This window comes from Lynx canadensis, chromosome C1 (genome assembly GCF_007474595.2).
Source record: "Lynx canadensis isolate LIC74 chromosome C1, mLynCan4.pri.v2, whole genome shotgun sequence".
NCBI classification, from domain to species: domain Eukaryota; kingdom Metazoa; phylum Chordata; class Mammalia; order Carnivora; family Felidae; genus Lynx; species Lynx canadensis.
The window spans coordinates 91,402,178-91,415,136 of NC_044310.1; the positions used below are offsets into that span (position 1 = coordinate 91,402,178).

General features: G+C 36.9%; 1 protein-coding gene across 1 annotated transcript in view; it reads right to left on the minus strand.

The window, feature by feature from the left end:
- The window catches only part of VAV3 (vav guanine nucleotide exchange factor 3), a 375,285-nt gene that overhangs the window by 40,344 nt on the left and 321,982 nt on the right, over window positions 1-12,959 (minus strand). The window contains exon 21 of the mRNA XM_030328294.1: window positions 1,459-1,524. Within this exon, the coding sequence (XP_030184154.1) occupies window positions 1,459-1,524 (66 nt within the window). The remainder of the gene's footprint in view (window positions 1-1,458; window positions 1,525-12,959) is intronic.

The following is a 12,959-nucleotide window of genomic DNA, read 5'->3' on the forward strand; positions in this document are numbered from 1 at the left end:
ATACCATTAAATATAAGCTGATATAATTACTTCTACCATTGTTAATTACCTAGGTTCAGCTAGGAACTTTGGCTTGCTTTTTCACCCCTTTGTTCATCCAACCAACAAAATGTATTAAATATCTACTTATGTGCCAGAATATTCCTAAAAGTTCAAATGTTCATTTTATGCCTTATGTAAAAGGCTGTACAAGCATAATAGCACTTGGTATATGAAATGTTTAATATTCTTGATTTGATGTCTTTAGGTTCCCAAACATCTTAATGTTAGAACGTAGGAGATTTCCTGCTACCTGCCTACATATAAATATCATTGTTTTAAGTATAGGAATCCTAAATCTTGTTCATACAAGCAACAGAAAACTAACTAAAAACTCATTTTACTTACACAATTAACTAAGAGTGGTATCAAAGTTCAACAGTTTTTAAAGATTATTAGATAAAAAAAATGTGACATTAGATCACAGAATCAATAGAATAGCAAATGCTTTTTGGTTCCCTTCACTTTTGAAATTAATGAAGCTGGAATGAGTAGAGTGAATTAGTCTACAGACTACATTCTGAAATAAAGGATGGCAGACATGCACATTTATTAATATTAAAGAGAGCCTGTAAATATAGAAAGGATTAAAATATTATAGCAAGAGAGATAATTTAAGGATAGTTTTCTTTAACCATTAACTCCATTATATTAATGAAGGAATTTCATTTACTTCAAACCATTATGAACTTCAAAAGTTTCATAGAAAAATCCACCCTAAACACCAAATTATGATAAAATAATGTCACCTTAAACAGAAACTTATAAATCTAATAAGGTACCAGAGAGTACATTTTATGTTATATTCATCCATAATATTTGAGTAAATACTCATTCATTCTCCTTGTATCTAATGACATCCGAAAATGCCATTATGACATTAAAGAAATAGTAATGACAAACTAAAGCACAGAAAAACGTATTTAGAGATTTGATTAAAGATTTTGTGGACCTTCATGCTTTCTATTATGCTTTCAAACACACTAGTTGAAGTATAATATCTCTCTATAACCCAAAATGGCTAGGAATAAATTAAATCTCACCTCCATGGAAACTAAAATAAAATAAAATAAAATAGAATAAAATAAATCTCACCTCCATGGAAAGGGGGAAAATGCATCTCATCTGTAGCTTTGGTTTATTCTTTCTAACACCCCACAGAAGTTTAATTTTGTAAATTCTACTGTTAAATTTTCCCCTTGCATATACCATTAAAAAGTATCTCTAATGGAGTGGAATCATAGTGATTTTAGAATTTTTAATAACATTGACCATGCATTCAAACTTGAAATAATATGATCCCTCTAGAAAACATTAATAAAATTATTGAGTGACAAGATTGTATCCTTTGTACATTCTTGCACAATTAATTATAGCATCAAAACCAGAAAAAAATGGAAAGAAAATACTCATACTTACACAGGGGCAAGGCTTGACAGCATCACTTGGAAAAAATCCAACCTCTCCAGATGCTAAATTTCTACCCTAAATTAGGGGGGGAAACACCAGTGTTGAGAACCAACTTACCACAAATGATAATCTCATAATGCTGTATACATAGTGTTGTTACTCAGAGTTCTCAAAATTACTCACGTGTTTTATCCAGTCCTAAGCATTGATTTACTTATTATGGCTCAGGAAGAAAAGCAGAAGCAGAGAGATTTTGAAATTAAACTTTATATATTGTTTTAGATGATAATTTTAAAATAAGAATTCAAGTTTGACTTTCCAAACTACCATTCAATCTTACTCACTTTACACTCCTCAATCCTATATACAGAGAATAGCATATTTGATTTTTCTATTTTGTATTCACTAATACAAGTAGATACATTGGTTTTGTGCAGGCTCACAATTAATTAGAGATGTGATTTAAATGGTTACTATTGGTATCTTTAACAGAACTCCTAAGAGTTCTCCAATAAGACAGGAGACATTTCAAGACTTATGGAAAACAACATGATATGACGTTTTAGGTGGTTTTCAGATTTAGGAGAAAGGCTAGGGCACTGATCAAGAAAAGAGGACAATTAAGATGTTAGAGGAAAGAATATGTAAAAATGACATTGTAAATGAGAAAAGGGAGGAAAGAAATTGGCAGAATAAGGAAAACATAAGCAATGAAAGGACAAAAAAAAAATACTTAAGAATTTAATCTTGGAGACCCTTTATCAAATTCCTCTTTTAAAAATAACTCATCAGGGAATGTAAATTGGTAGAGACAGTGTAGAAAACAATATTGATTTTCCTCAAAAGATTAAAAAAAAAAGTACCATATGATCCAGTAATTTCACTACTGGGTATTCACCCAAAAAACCCAAAAACACTAATTTGAAAAGATATATGCACCCCTAGACTTATTCCAGTATTATTTACAATAGCCAAGATATGGAAGCAACCCAAGTGTCCACTGATAGATGAACGGATAAAGAAGATGTGGTGTATGCATACAATGAGATATTACTCAGACATAAAAATGGATGAGATCTTGCCATCTTCGGCAGCAAATTAAGTCATGGAAAGACCAACACCATATGATTTCACTTATGTAGACTCTAAATAAACAAATGAGCAAACAAAAAGCAGAAATAAACCCATAAATACAGAGAACAAATTGGTCATTGCCAGTGGGAACGGGGTAGAGGGATGGGGATGGGCAAAATGGGTGAAGGGGAGTAGGAGATACAGGCTTCCAGTTATGGAATGGGTAAGTCACCAGAATACAAGGTACAACATAGAGAACACGGTCAATGGTATTGTAGTAGTGCTGTACGGTGATAGATGGTAGCACAGCGCAACATACAGACGTGTCAAATCACTATGTTGCACACCTGAAACAACGTAACATTCTGTTTTACTTCACACACAAAGAATCTCATGACACTAAACCTACAGTTGTTTCCCTTTTCCGGAAAGACAAATTATACTCAAAACACAGGGTGACAATCAGAGCATGGAATTTAAAAGTGCTTGGGAGATTACTTCTCCTTGTCTAAAAATTGGGCTTATTTTTATTTGCTATTTAACAATTGCCTGATTCTCAGTAATGCAGATGAGTAAATAGCATTATGACTGGATGTCACATGCTCAGCTATTTTTGACAAAGAAAAGTAACAAAAAATGATAAAATATTTCCCTCCTGAAGCAGTATCCCTTTGTGCCTAGACAGCTTGGCTATGAGGTTGTTGAGAAAATTTTACAAAGTGGGAATACAGAGTTAAAGAAAATGAGGAGGAGGAAGAAAAGAAGAAAAGGGAAGAGGCAGGAAGGGAGTGGGGAAGAAAGGGGAAGTGTAGTTGAAAAGGGGGAAGGGTGGCATTAGGACAAAGAGAAATCAATTAAATAAGCAAAGAAAAGATGTTAATTTGGGCAAGTTTCTAAAACTGTATTGCACTTGTGTATCAGGGAAAAGGTAAGTGAACAAGTGGAATATTCATTTATTCAACAAATACAGTATCTAATATTAATTTGGTTAGGCACTGAGGAAAATGCACAATTTCATAGGTCAGTTTCTGTTTCCCCTATATTTTCAGAGGAAAGATACGTATACACATATTTATAATATAAGGTTGAAAGGGCCAAACACTGTTAGGTGCAGAAGAGAGGCTATGGAAATTGGAGAGATGTTTTCAATATTTGCCTGAAAGCTGCATGGAAGAGAGAGGGGGAATACGAACATAAAATGTGCAGGGTTTGAATGAATAGAGATGAAAATGGAGGAAAACATTCCAAAAACAAAATAAAGCATGAGAAAGTCATAGGGATATGAAAATACAGGTTGTGTATAGGAAAAGCAAATGGAGTCTAATAATGGCTTATACTCATTGGACCCTTTCTGTATGCTACACACTGCTCTGAGCATTTCATAATCCTTACAATGATTCTTTGTGATAGGCCCAATTACTATCCCCATTTTATGGGTGAGGAAAATGAGGCACAGAGAAGTTAAATGATCACCCCATGATCACAGAGCCAGAAAGTGACAGAACCAGATTTCAAATTCAGATGTTCTAAGTTCAGAGCTCAGCACTGCCTCTCTACACAAGCATTAGACTCATTGAGGAGGACAGAGGAAAATAGAGCTAAAAGGTTGCAGGGAGCCAGTTTGACGGAGACATCTGAATTTATCACTGGTGAGGGGGTTTCCATCAAGGGGTTATGTGTTGTAGAAGAAGTAAACTGGCATCCATGTGCAAGATGGGCATGGCTTGGTAGGTAAGAATATCATTAGAGGACTGTATCATGGTAAGAGAGAAAGGGGACCTTTGCTGGAGACATTACTGCACCACAGTCTGTGGGGCTTGCCTGAGGAGTGGGTGAGGAAGAGAAGACCATGGGAGTTAAAAACCAGGGGGAAAGTCAAGAATGGAAGTGATGATATAATCCATCCGAACACATAACCTGGGTTTAATGGCAATTATACAGAGGGGAAACTTAAAGTCAATGGAGCAGGAGTGTCATGGAGGAAACTGTAGATAGAAGAAGATAGAAAACAGAACTTAAAGGAATTACTGGAACCAGGAGGCAGGAAGGATGCACCAGAGGGAGGAGAGTCACAGACTAGAGGGTGATGAAAACAAGTAGCTCTAAGGTTGGAATGAAGTGTTACTCTCATTTGACTGCATCCTCTGAGTGCTTTATTTATTTTAGGCATGACACAGAGGTACAAGTAAACAAGTATGATATGTGGGGGGCTGTATGCCTTGCCAGACCTTTTTACATAAATGCACTGCAATGCTACTTGAGTTCAATATATATGGGTATGTGTGTGGGAGCCATACACAGGAGAAGACTCAGAAGAGAAAAGGATAAGGGTGACTGTTTAAAAAGTAAAATAAGAGTGCACTAAGGGAAATAAGTCTATTTTTCAGGGGAGAAGCTAAAGAGAGAGCTTTATGATGGTCTTTCAAAACTGTAGTTGAAGATAAATCAACAAGATGGAAAATGATAGCTATTGTAAGAATGGTGAACTGTCAATTCACATTCTTCATCAGAAAAAGAACAAATGGTCTCATCTATGGAAAGTAAAGTTAAAGAGAAGCAGAGATATTTTGTGACAGCGCCTGTTGGCCAACATAATCCCACTTATTTCCCCAAAACAAAACACAGGGTCCCCCAAATATAGAATGATACTTGGACTTATTCCTCCACCAAAGCTTGGTGCACACACTAATCTGTCATCTCTTCTCTAAAACCATCATCAGTCTGCAGGTGCAGATGTAATCTCACCCTGTTCTACTGCACCTTCACATACTAGGAGTGCTATACCACCACATGGATGTCATTCTTGCTCTGCATGGTCTTCTCCATTACTCGACTGAATTCTTTGAAACCAGGACAATATCTTCATCATTTTTTTCTTTTACAACAGAGTGCCAAATGCATAGTAAGCATTTAACAAATGTCTATAATTTGAGGTATTTCTCAATCTGATAGTCCTATGTCAATGAGTAGCATGACCTCCAAATCCTCTTAGCTGAAAAGAATAAAACATACCACACTTTCCTTTTATACTGTGTCAAGCACTGAGCAGCATTAAACTGTTTCTGTATGAAAATATTCTTATAGTGGCATTGCTTGACCTGTCTCTGACATTTTATATAAGTACACACTGTGTTGAAGAAGGCAATGCATAAAATAGAAAGGAGGCAAGAACACAAAGAATGCAAGAGTAAAAGACACAGTAACGAATTTTATAGTTTCTGAAGATGCATGGACTGGTGCCCCTTTTTTGTCTTTCTTCCTTTGTAAAACCAAGAGTTCTACCTGAAAAGCATGAATGGGAACTCTAACTGTCCTAGACAGTAGGGGAAGGGGCATAGTTGGGTAAGAAATGTTCTAAAACTAGGGGGAACATGCAATTTTCTGCCCAAACCAGGATCTTTTGAGAGGAAAGGGTAGTGATTAATAATGATGTCAGGACACAAGGTATAAATTGGGACCGTTATGGGTAAACCAGGACATATGGTTACTGTATCAACAACCATTTTGTTCTTTTTCACTGCATTTCAAGAACACGACTGGAGTTCTCTCAGGAGGGGGAAATTTTCACTCAACAGACTACCAAGGTCATTCTGAATTGTTCTTTCCTTAATGAAATGCCTTAGCATAGCAATGCAGGTTACATTTCTTTAATGGTCTTAGGTTTCCCTGAGATGACAAAGAAGTGAGAGATAATTTAACATATCTTAACACATGAATAAAACTGCATTTCCTCACTAATTCCTATCAGATGTCAGTTTTAGCTATGGGAGAGAATATGAGCTGTATTCAATGATTTTCCACTTATTAAGGTAATAACCATCCTACAACATTTGGAAGATTTAAAAACAAAGTAATGTGTAGGAGGAGTGTCTTTGCTTCCCTGGTGGATGTGTGTGGGATGTACATTGATAATTCATTAATGCCAATGGGTGGAGAAGCTGTCAATCCCCTACGCGTGGATGGAACACCAGACTGTTGCGATGAAATAAACCATTTTCAAAGCCAATGATTTTGTGCACTTTATGTGATGATCTATTTATGAAATTTTTACTAACTTTGATGAGAGGCATGCAGCTGAATTTTCTTCTTCTTTACATTCTGGTGTGGGCACTGTATTCTGGGTCAGAAAATCAACCTGTCGTTCCTTTTATGCCTCTTACAAATGCCAGGGATAGGAAATCTTTCAGTTATCCTCCTGTCTGACATTCGTTCCTGGGAGTCCCTTAACTTCTTCAAGGTCAATTTGAAAACATTCCTGTTTCATTGCTACATGTCATCTGACGTACCATACAGTGCCGTCTTCATATGCATTTTTTCTGCAGGGCATTCTCTAAATTACGTGATGTGACTTTTGTAAATCTAACACAGTGCAGATTAGTTAAGTCTTAAGAACATATTTTCTTTGGAAAGTACTTGAGAAAACACATCATGGGCTATTCACAGTAAGAAAAGATGTACTTTTATAATTTTCATTAAATAAAAGTAGAGCAGACACAAAATACTATTGACATTTCATAAAATAATGACTTCTGTCCTGAAAAGCAAGTTGCTTCCTTTACAAAAATGTGTTAAACTAGAATTATTGATAACTTTCTCTGAAATTCCTGAATATCACAAATGTAAATGCACATTCAGACACTTCCTTACTTCTAGCTGAAATTTTTTCATTTTTAGGTTATAAGTCATTTTTCCCCAACAAGAATCCACAGTGAACCATAATGAATTAAAAGGACTTTAAATTTGCTCATAGAAAGGTATTTACATCTACCCGTACAGAGTAAAACATTAATGTATGCTAGCAAGGCACAGCTAAAGCTGCCTTTTTAAAACCCATAGACAAGGATGGCTTAAAATGATAGAGGATATCCTCCAAAAATCTTAATCGTAAATTGCTTGGCTCCTAACTTTGCAAAAAAGGAGCAAGAATTGCTTTAAGAAAAATACAGAGTGTCTTTTCCCTGTGGCTCATTTATCCCCTTAATACCACCTGGATTGGAGCTTTAATGCACTCCTGGAATAGCACTGAACAATTTGAAACAGATGTGGAAAGCTGAATTTAAAAGGGACAGATTAATGGTTATTTATGAAAGATTGGAGATTTTCCCCAGTTACAATGCCCTAAACACTTTCAACGTATGCATGAAGGTGCTGTGGAGATTACTAAGCAATTTATCACACATGGGTAAATGGCCAGAGCAACTGTCACCCTACCCAGTCCTCTCTCACTGTCAGAAATGTACAGTCTGAGTATGTGGGGGAAGAAAACAGACAGGGTAGCCATGAATTGTGGGAATATAGGCAAATACACAAATTAATTTACTGACCAGATGGATGGAAAGATGACGGATAGCTTGTACCACACACTATTTTTGCAATTATCCTGACAGGCTTTGTGAGTACATGCAAAGGACAGGAAAAGGAGAGAAGACCAGAACAAAGATCCTGTCTGAAAGTGACCTTTGGTTAAGGGGCCATCTGCGATCCTAGCTGCCATCATACTGTAACAATTGTTATCAGTTAGATATACACCTGTGCTAGTTCTTGGAAAACACAGAAAGTCATTACCACACAGTAGGGATGTGGCACTGGAAGAGGTCATTCTCTCTCCAGCTCTGCTATAAAAAAAACAACAACTGTGTAACCTTAGGCAAATCTCAGTGGTAAAACAAGAATGATGACAAGATCTGCCACACATGCCTCACTAGGGTAATACAAAGATCAAAGAATTAACATGTGTGAAAGCACTTGATGAATGCTAAAAATAACAATTTTCTATATTTTCCCCACAATACTGCTTTTTGATTATTCCCAATCAATTTTCTCAGGTCAAAAGTTTTTTTTGTTGGCTATTCATGTGTTATTACCACAGAAATGCCTAGCCTAGTGAATAGTCTCACCATCCTCCTTATACTTAAGACAGTTTGCTAGGCCACAAGTAACAGATTCTCAAAATCTTGAACCATAAATACTACATTCAGAGAGTCCATTTCTTTATCTCAAATGTGCCCATGTTTTCTTCCAAGTACACACATTCTTTTATCATTAACTGTTTCTTACCTGATGAGTAAGGTATACATTTTTCCAACCAGTGAACAACTTGAAAATTTGCCAAGCATAATGCATAGGGTTATACTGAATGGTCATTACAATGAATTCCAAAATACTCATGCACGCACATAAGAACAAAACCACAGCCATGTGTTTTTATCATTTGCTAGTCAAAAGAGAATAGGATCTTTAACTTCTGTCCAATGCATACACTTCCAAAGTTTTTCAAAAGACTATATAAAATTCATATTCCTAGCCTTGTTCATTTGCAGTTAAGTGGCTGTCATGGGCTGAGAATTCCGAATAACTTTTATTTTTTTTATATATATATATGAAATTTATTGACAAATTGGTTTCCATACAACACCCAGTGCCCATCCCAAAAGGTGCCCTCCTCAATACCCATCACCCACCCTCCCCTCCCTCCCACCCCCCATCAACCCTCAGTTTGTTCTCAGTTTTTAACAGTCTCTTATGCTTTAGCTCTCTCCCACTCTAACCTCTTTTTTTTTTTTTTTCCTTCCCCTCCACCATGGGTTCCTGTTAAGTTTCTCAGGATCCACATAAGAGTGAAACCATATGGTATCTGTCTTTCTCTGTATGGCTTATTTCACTTAGCATCACACTCTCCAGTTCCATCCACGTTGCTACAAAAGGCCATATTTCATTTTTTCTCATTGCCACGTAGTATTCCATTGTGTATATAAACCACAATTTCTTTATCCATTCATCAGTTGATGGACATTTAGGCTCCTTCCATAATTTGGCTATTGTTGACAGTGCTGCTATGAACACTGGGGTACAAGTGCCCCTATGCATCAGTACTCCTGTATCCCTTGGATAAATTCCTAGCAGTGCTATTGCTGGGTCATAGGGTAGGTCTATTTTTAATTTTCTGAGGAACCTCCACACTGCTTTCCAGAGCGGCTGCACCAATTTGCATTCCCACCAACAGTGCAAGAGGGTTCCCGTTTCTCCACATCCTCTCCAGCATCTATAGTCTCCTGATTTGTTCATTTTGGCCACTCTGACTGGCGTGAGGTGATACCTGAGTGTGGTTTTGATTTGTATTTCTCTGATAAGGAGCGACGCTGAACATCTTTTCATGTGCCTGTTGGCCATCTGGATGTCTTCTTTAGAGAAGTGTCTATTCATGTTTTCTGCCCATTTCTTCACTGGGTTATTTGTTTTTCGGGTGTGGAGTTTGGTGAGCTCTTTATAGATTTTAGATACTAGCCCTTTGTCCGATATGTCATTTGCAAATATCTTTTCCCATTCCGTTGGTTGCCTTTTAGTTTTGTTGGTTGTTTCCTTTGCTGTGCAGAAGCTTTTTATCTTCATAAGGTCCCAGTAATTCACTTTTGCTTTTAATTCCCTTGCCTTTGGGGATGTGTCGAGTAAGAGATTGCTACGGCTGAGGTCAGAGAGGTCTTTTCCTGCTTTCTCCTCTAAGGTTTTGATGGTTTCCTTTCTCACATTTAGGTCCTTTATCCATTTTGAGTTTATTTTTGTAAATGGTGTGAGAAAGTGGTCTAGTTTCAACCTTCTGCATGTTGCTGTCCAGTTCTCCCAGCACCATTTGTTAAAGAGGCTGTCTTTTTTCCATTGGATGTTCTTTCCTGCTTTGTCAAAGATGAGTTGGCCATACGTTTGTGGGTCTAGTTCTGGGGTTTCTATTCTATTCCATTGGTCTGTGTGTCTGTTTTTTGTGCCAATACCATGCTGTCTTGATGATGACAGCTTTGTAGTAGAGGCTAAAGTCTGGGATTGTGATGCCTCCTGCTTTGGTCTTCTTCTTCAGAATTCCTTTGGCTATTCGGGGCCTTTTGTGGTTCCATATGAATTTTAGGATTGCTTGTTCTAGTTTCAAAAAGAATGCTGGTGCAATTTTGATTGGGATTGCATTGAATGTGTAGATAGCTTTGGGTAGTATTGACATTTTGACAATATTTATTTTTCCAATCCATGAGCAGGGAATGTCTTTCCATTTCTTTAAATCTTCTTCAATTACCTTCATAAGTTTTCTATAGTTTTCAGCATACAGATCCTTTACATCTTTGGTTAGATTTATTCCTAGGTATTTTATGCTTCTTGGTGCAATTGTGAATGGGATCAGTTTCTTTATTTGTCTTTCTGTTGCTTTGTTGTTAGTGTATAAGAATGCAACTGATTTCTGGACATTGATTTTGTATCCTGCAACTTTGCTGAATTCATGTATCAGTTCTAGCAGACTTTTGGTGGAGTCTATCGGATTTTCCATGTATAGTATCATGTCATCTGCAAAAAGCGAAAGCTTGACTTCATCTTTGCCAATTTTGATGCCTTTGATTTCCTTTTGTTGTCTGATTGCTGATGCTAGAACTTCCAGCACTATGTTAAACAACAGCGGTGAGAGTGGGCATCCCTGTCGTGTTCCTGATCTCAGGGAAAAAGCTCTCAGTTTTTCCCCGTTGAGGATGATGTTAGCTGTGGGCTTTTCATAAATGGCTTTTATGATCTTTAAGTATGTTCCTTCTATCCCGACTTTCTCAAGGGTTTTTATTAAGAAAGGGTGCTGGATTTTGTCAAAGGCCTTTTCTGCATCGATTGACAGGATCATATGGTTCTTCTCTTTTTTTTTGTTAATGTGATGTATCACGTTGATTGATTTGCGAATGTTGAACCAGCCCTGCATCCCAGGAATGAATCCCACTTGATCATGGTGGATAATTCTTTTTATCAGCTGTTGAATTCGATTTGCTAGTATCTTATTGAGAATTTTTGCATCCATATTCATCAGGGATATTGGCCTGTAGTTCTCTTTTTTTTACTGGGTCTCTGTCTGGTTTAGGAATCAAAGTAATACTGGCTTCATAGAATGAGTCTGGAAGTTTTCCTTCCCTTTCTATTTCTTGGAATAGCTTGAGAAGGATAGGTATTATCTCTGCTTTAAACGTCTGGTAGAACTCCCCTGGGAAGCCATCTGGTCCTGGACTCTTATTTGTTGGGAGATTTTTGATAACCGATTCAATTTCTTCGCTGGTTATGGGTCTGTTCAAGCTTTCTATTTCCTCCTGATTGAGTTTTGGAAGAGTGTGGGTGTTCAGGAATTTGTCCATTTCTTCCAGGTTGTCCAATTTGTTGGCATATAATTTTTCATAGTATTCCCTGATAATTGTTTGTATCTCTGAGGGATTGGTTGTAATAATTCCATTTTCATTCATGATTTTATCTATTTGGGTCATCTCCCTTTTCTTTTTGAGAAGCCTGGCTAGCGGTTTGTCAATTTTGTTTATTTTTTCAAAAAACCAACTCTTGGTTTCGTTGATCTGCTCTACAGTTTTTTTAGATTCTATATTGTTTATTTCTGCTCTGATCTTTATTATTTCTCTTCTTCTGCTGGGTTTAGGCTGCCTTTGCTGTTCTGCTTCTATTTCCTTTAGGTGTGCTGTTAGATTTTGTATTTGGGATTTTTCTTGTTTCTTGAGATAGGCCTGGATTGCAATGTATTTTCCTCTCAGGACTGCCTTTGCTGCGTCCCAAAGCATTTGGATTGTTGTATTTTCATTTTCGTTTGTTTCCATATATTTTTTAATTTCTTCTCTAATTGCCTGGTTGACCCACTCATTCGTTAGTAGGGTGTTCTTTAACCTCCATGCTTTTGGAGGTTTTCCAGTCTTTTTCCTGTGGTTGATTTCAAGCTTCATAGCATTGTGGTCTGAAAGTATGCATGGTATAATTTCACTTCTTGTAAACTTATGAAGGGCTGTTTTGTGACCCAGTATATGATCTATCTTGGAGAATGTTCCATGTGCACTCGAGAAGAAAGTATATTCTGTTGCTTTGGGATGCAGAGTTCTAAATATATCTGTCAAGTCCATCTGATCCAATGTCTCATTCAGGGCCCTTGTTTCTTTATTGACCGTGTGTCTAGATGATCTATCCATTTCTGTAAGTGGGGTGTTAAAGTCCCCAGCAATTACCACATTCTTATCAATAAGGTTGCTTATGTTTATGAGTAATTGTTTTATATATTTGGGGGCTCCGGTATTCGGCGCATAGACATTTATAATTGTTAGCTCTTCCTGATGGATAGACCCTGTAACTATTATATAATGTCCTTCTTCATCTCTTGTTACAGCCTTTAATTTAAAGTCTAGTTTGTCTGATATAAGTATGGCTACTCCAGCTTTCTTTTGGCTTCCAGTAGCATGATAAATAGTTCTCCATCCCCTCACTCTGAATCTAAAGGTGTCCTCAGGTCTAAAATGAGTCTCTTGTAGACAGCAAATAGATGGGTCTTGTTTTTTTATCCATTCTGATACCCTATGTCTTTTGGTTGGCGCATTTAATCCATTTACATTCAGTGTTATTATAGAAAGATATGGGTTTAGAGTCATCGTGATGTC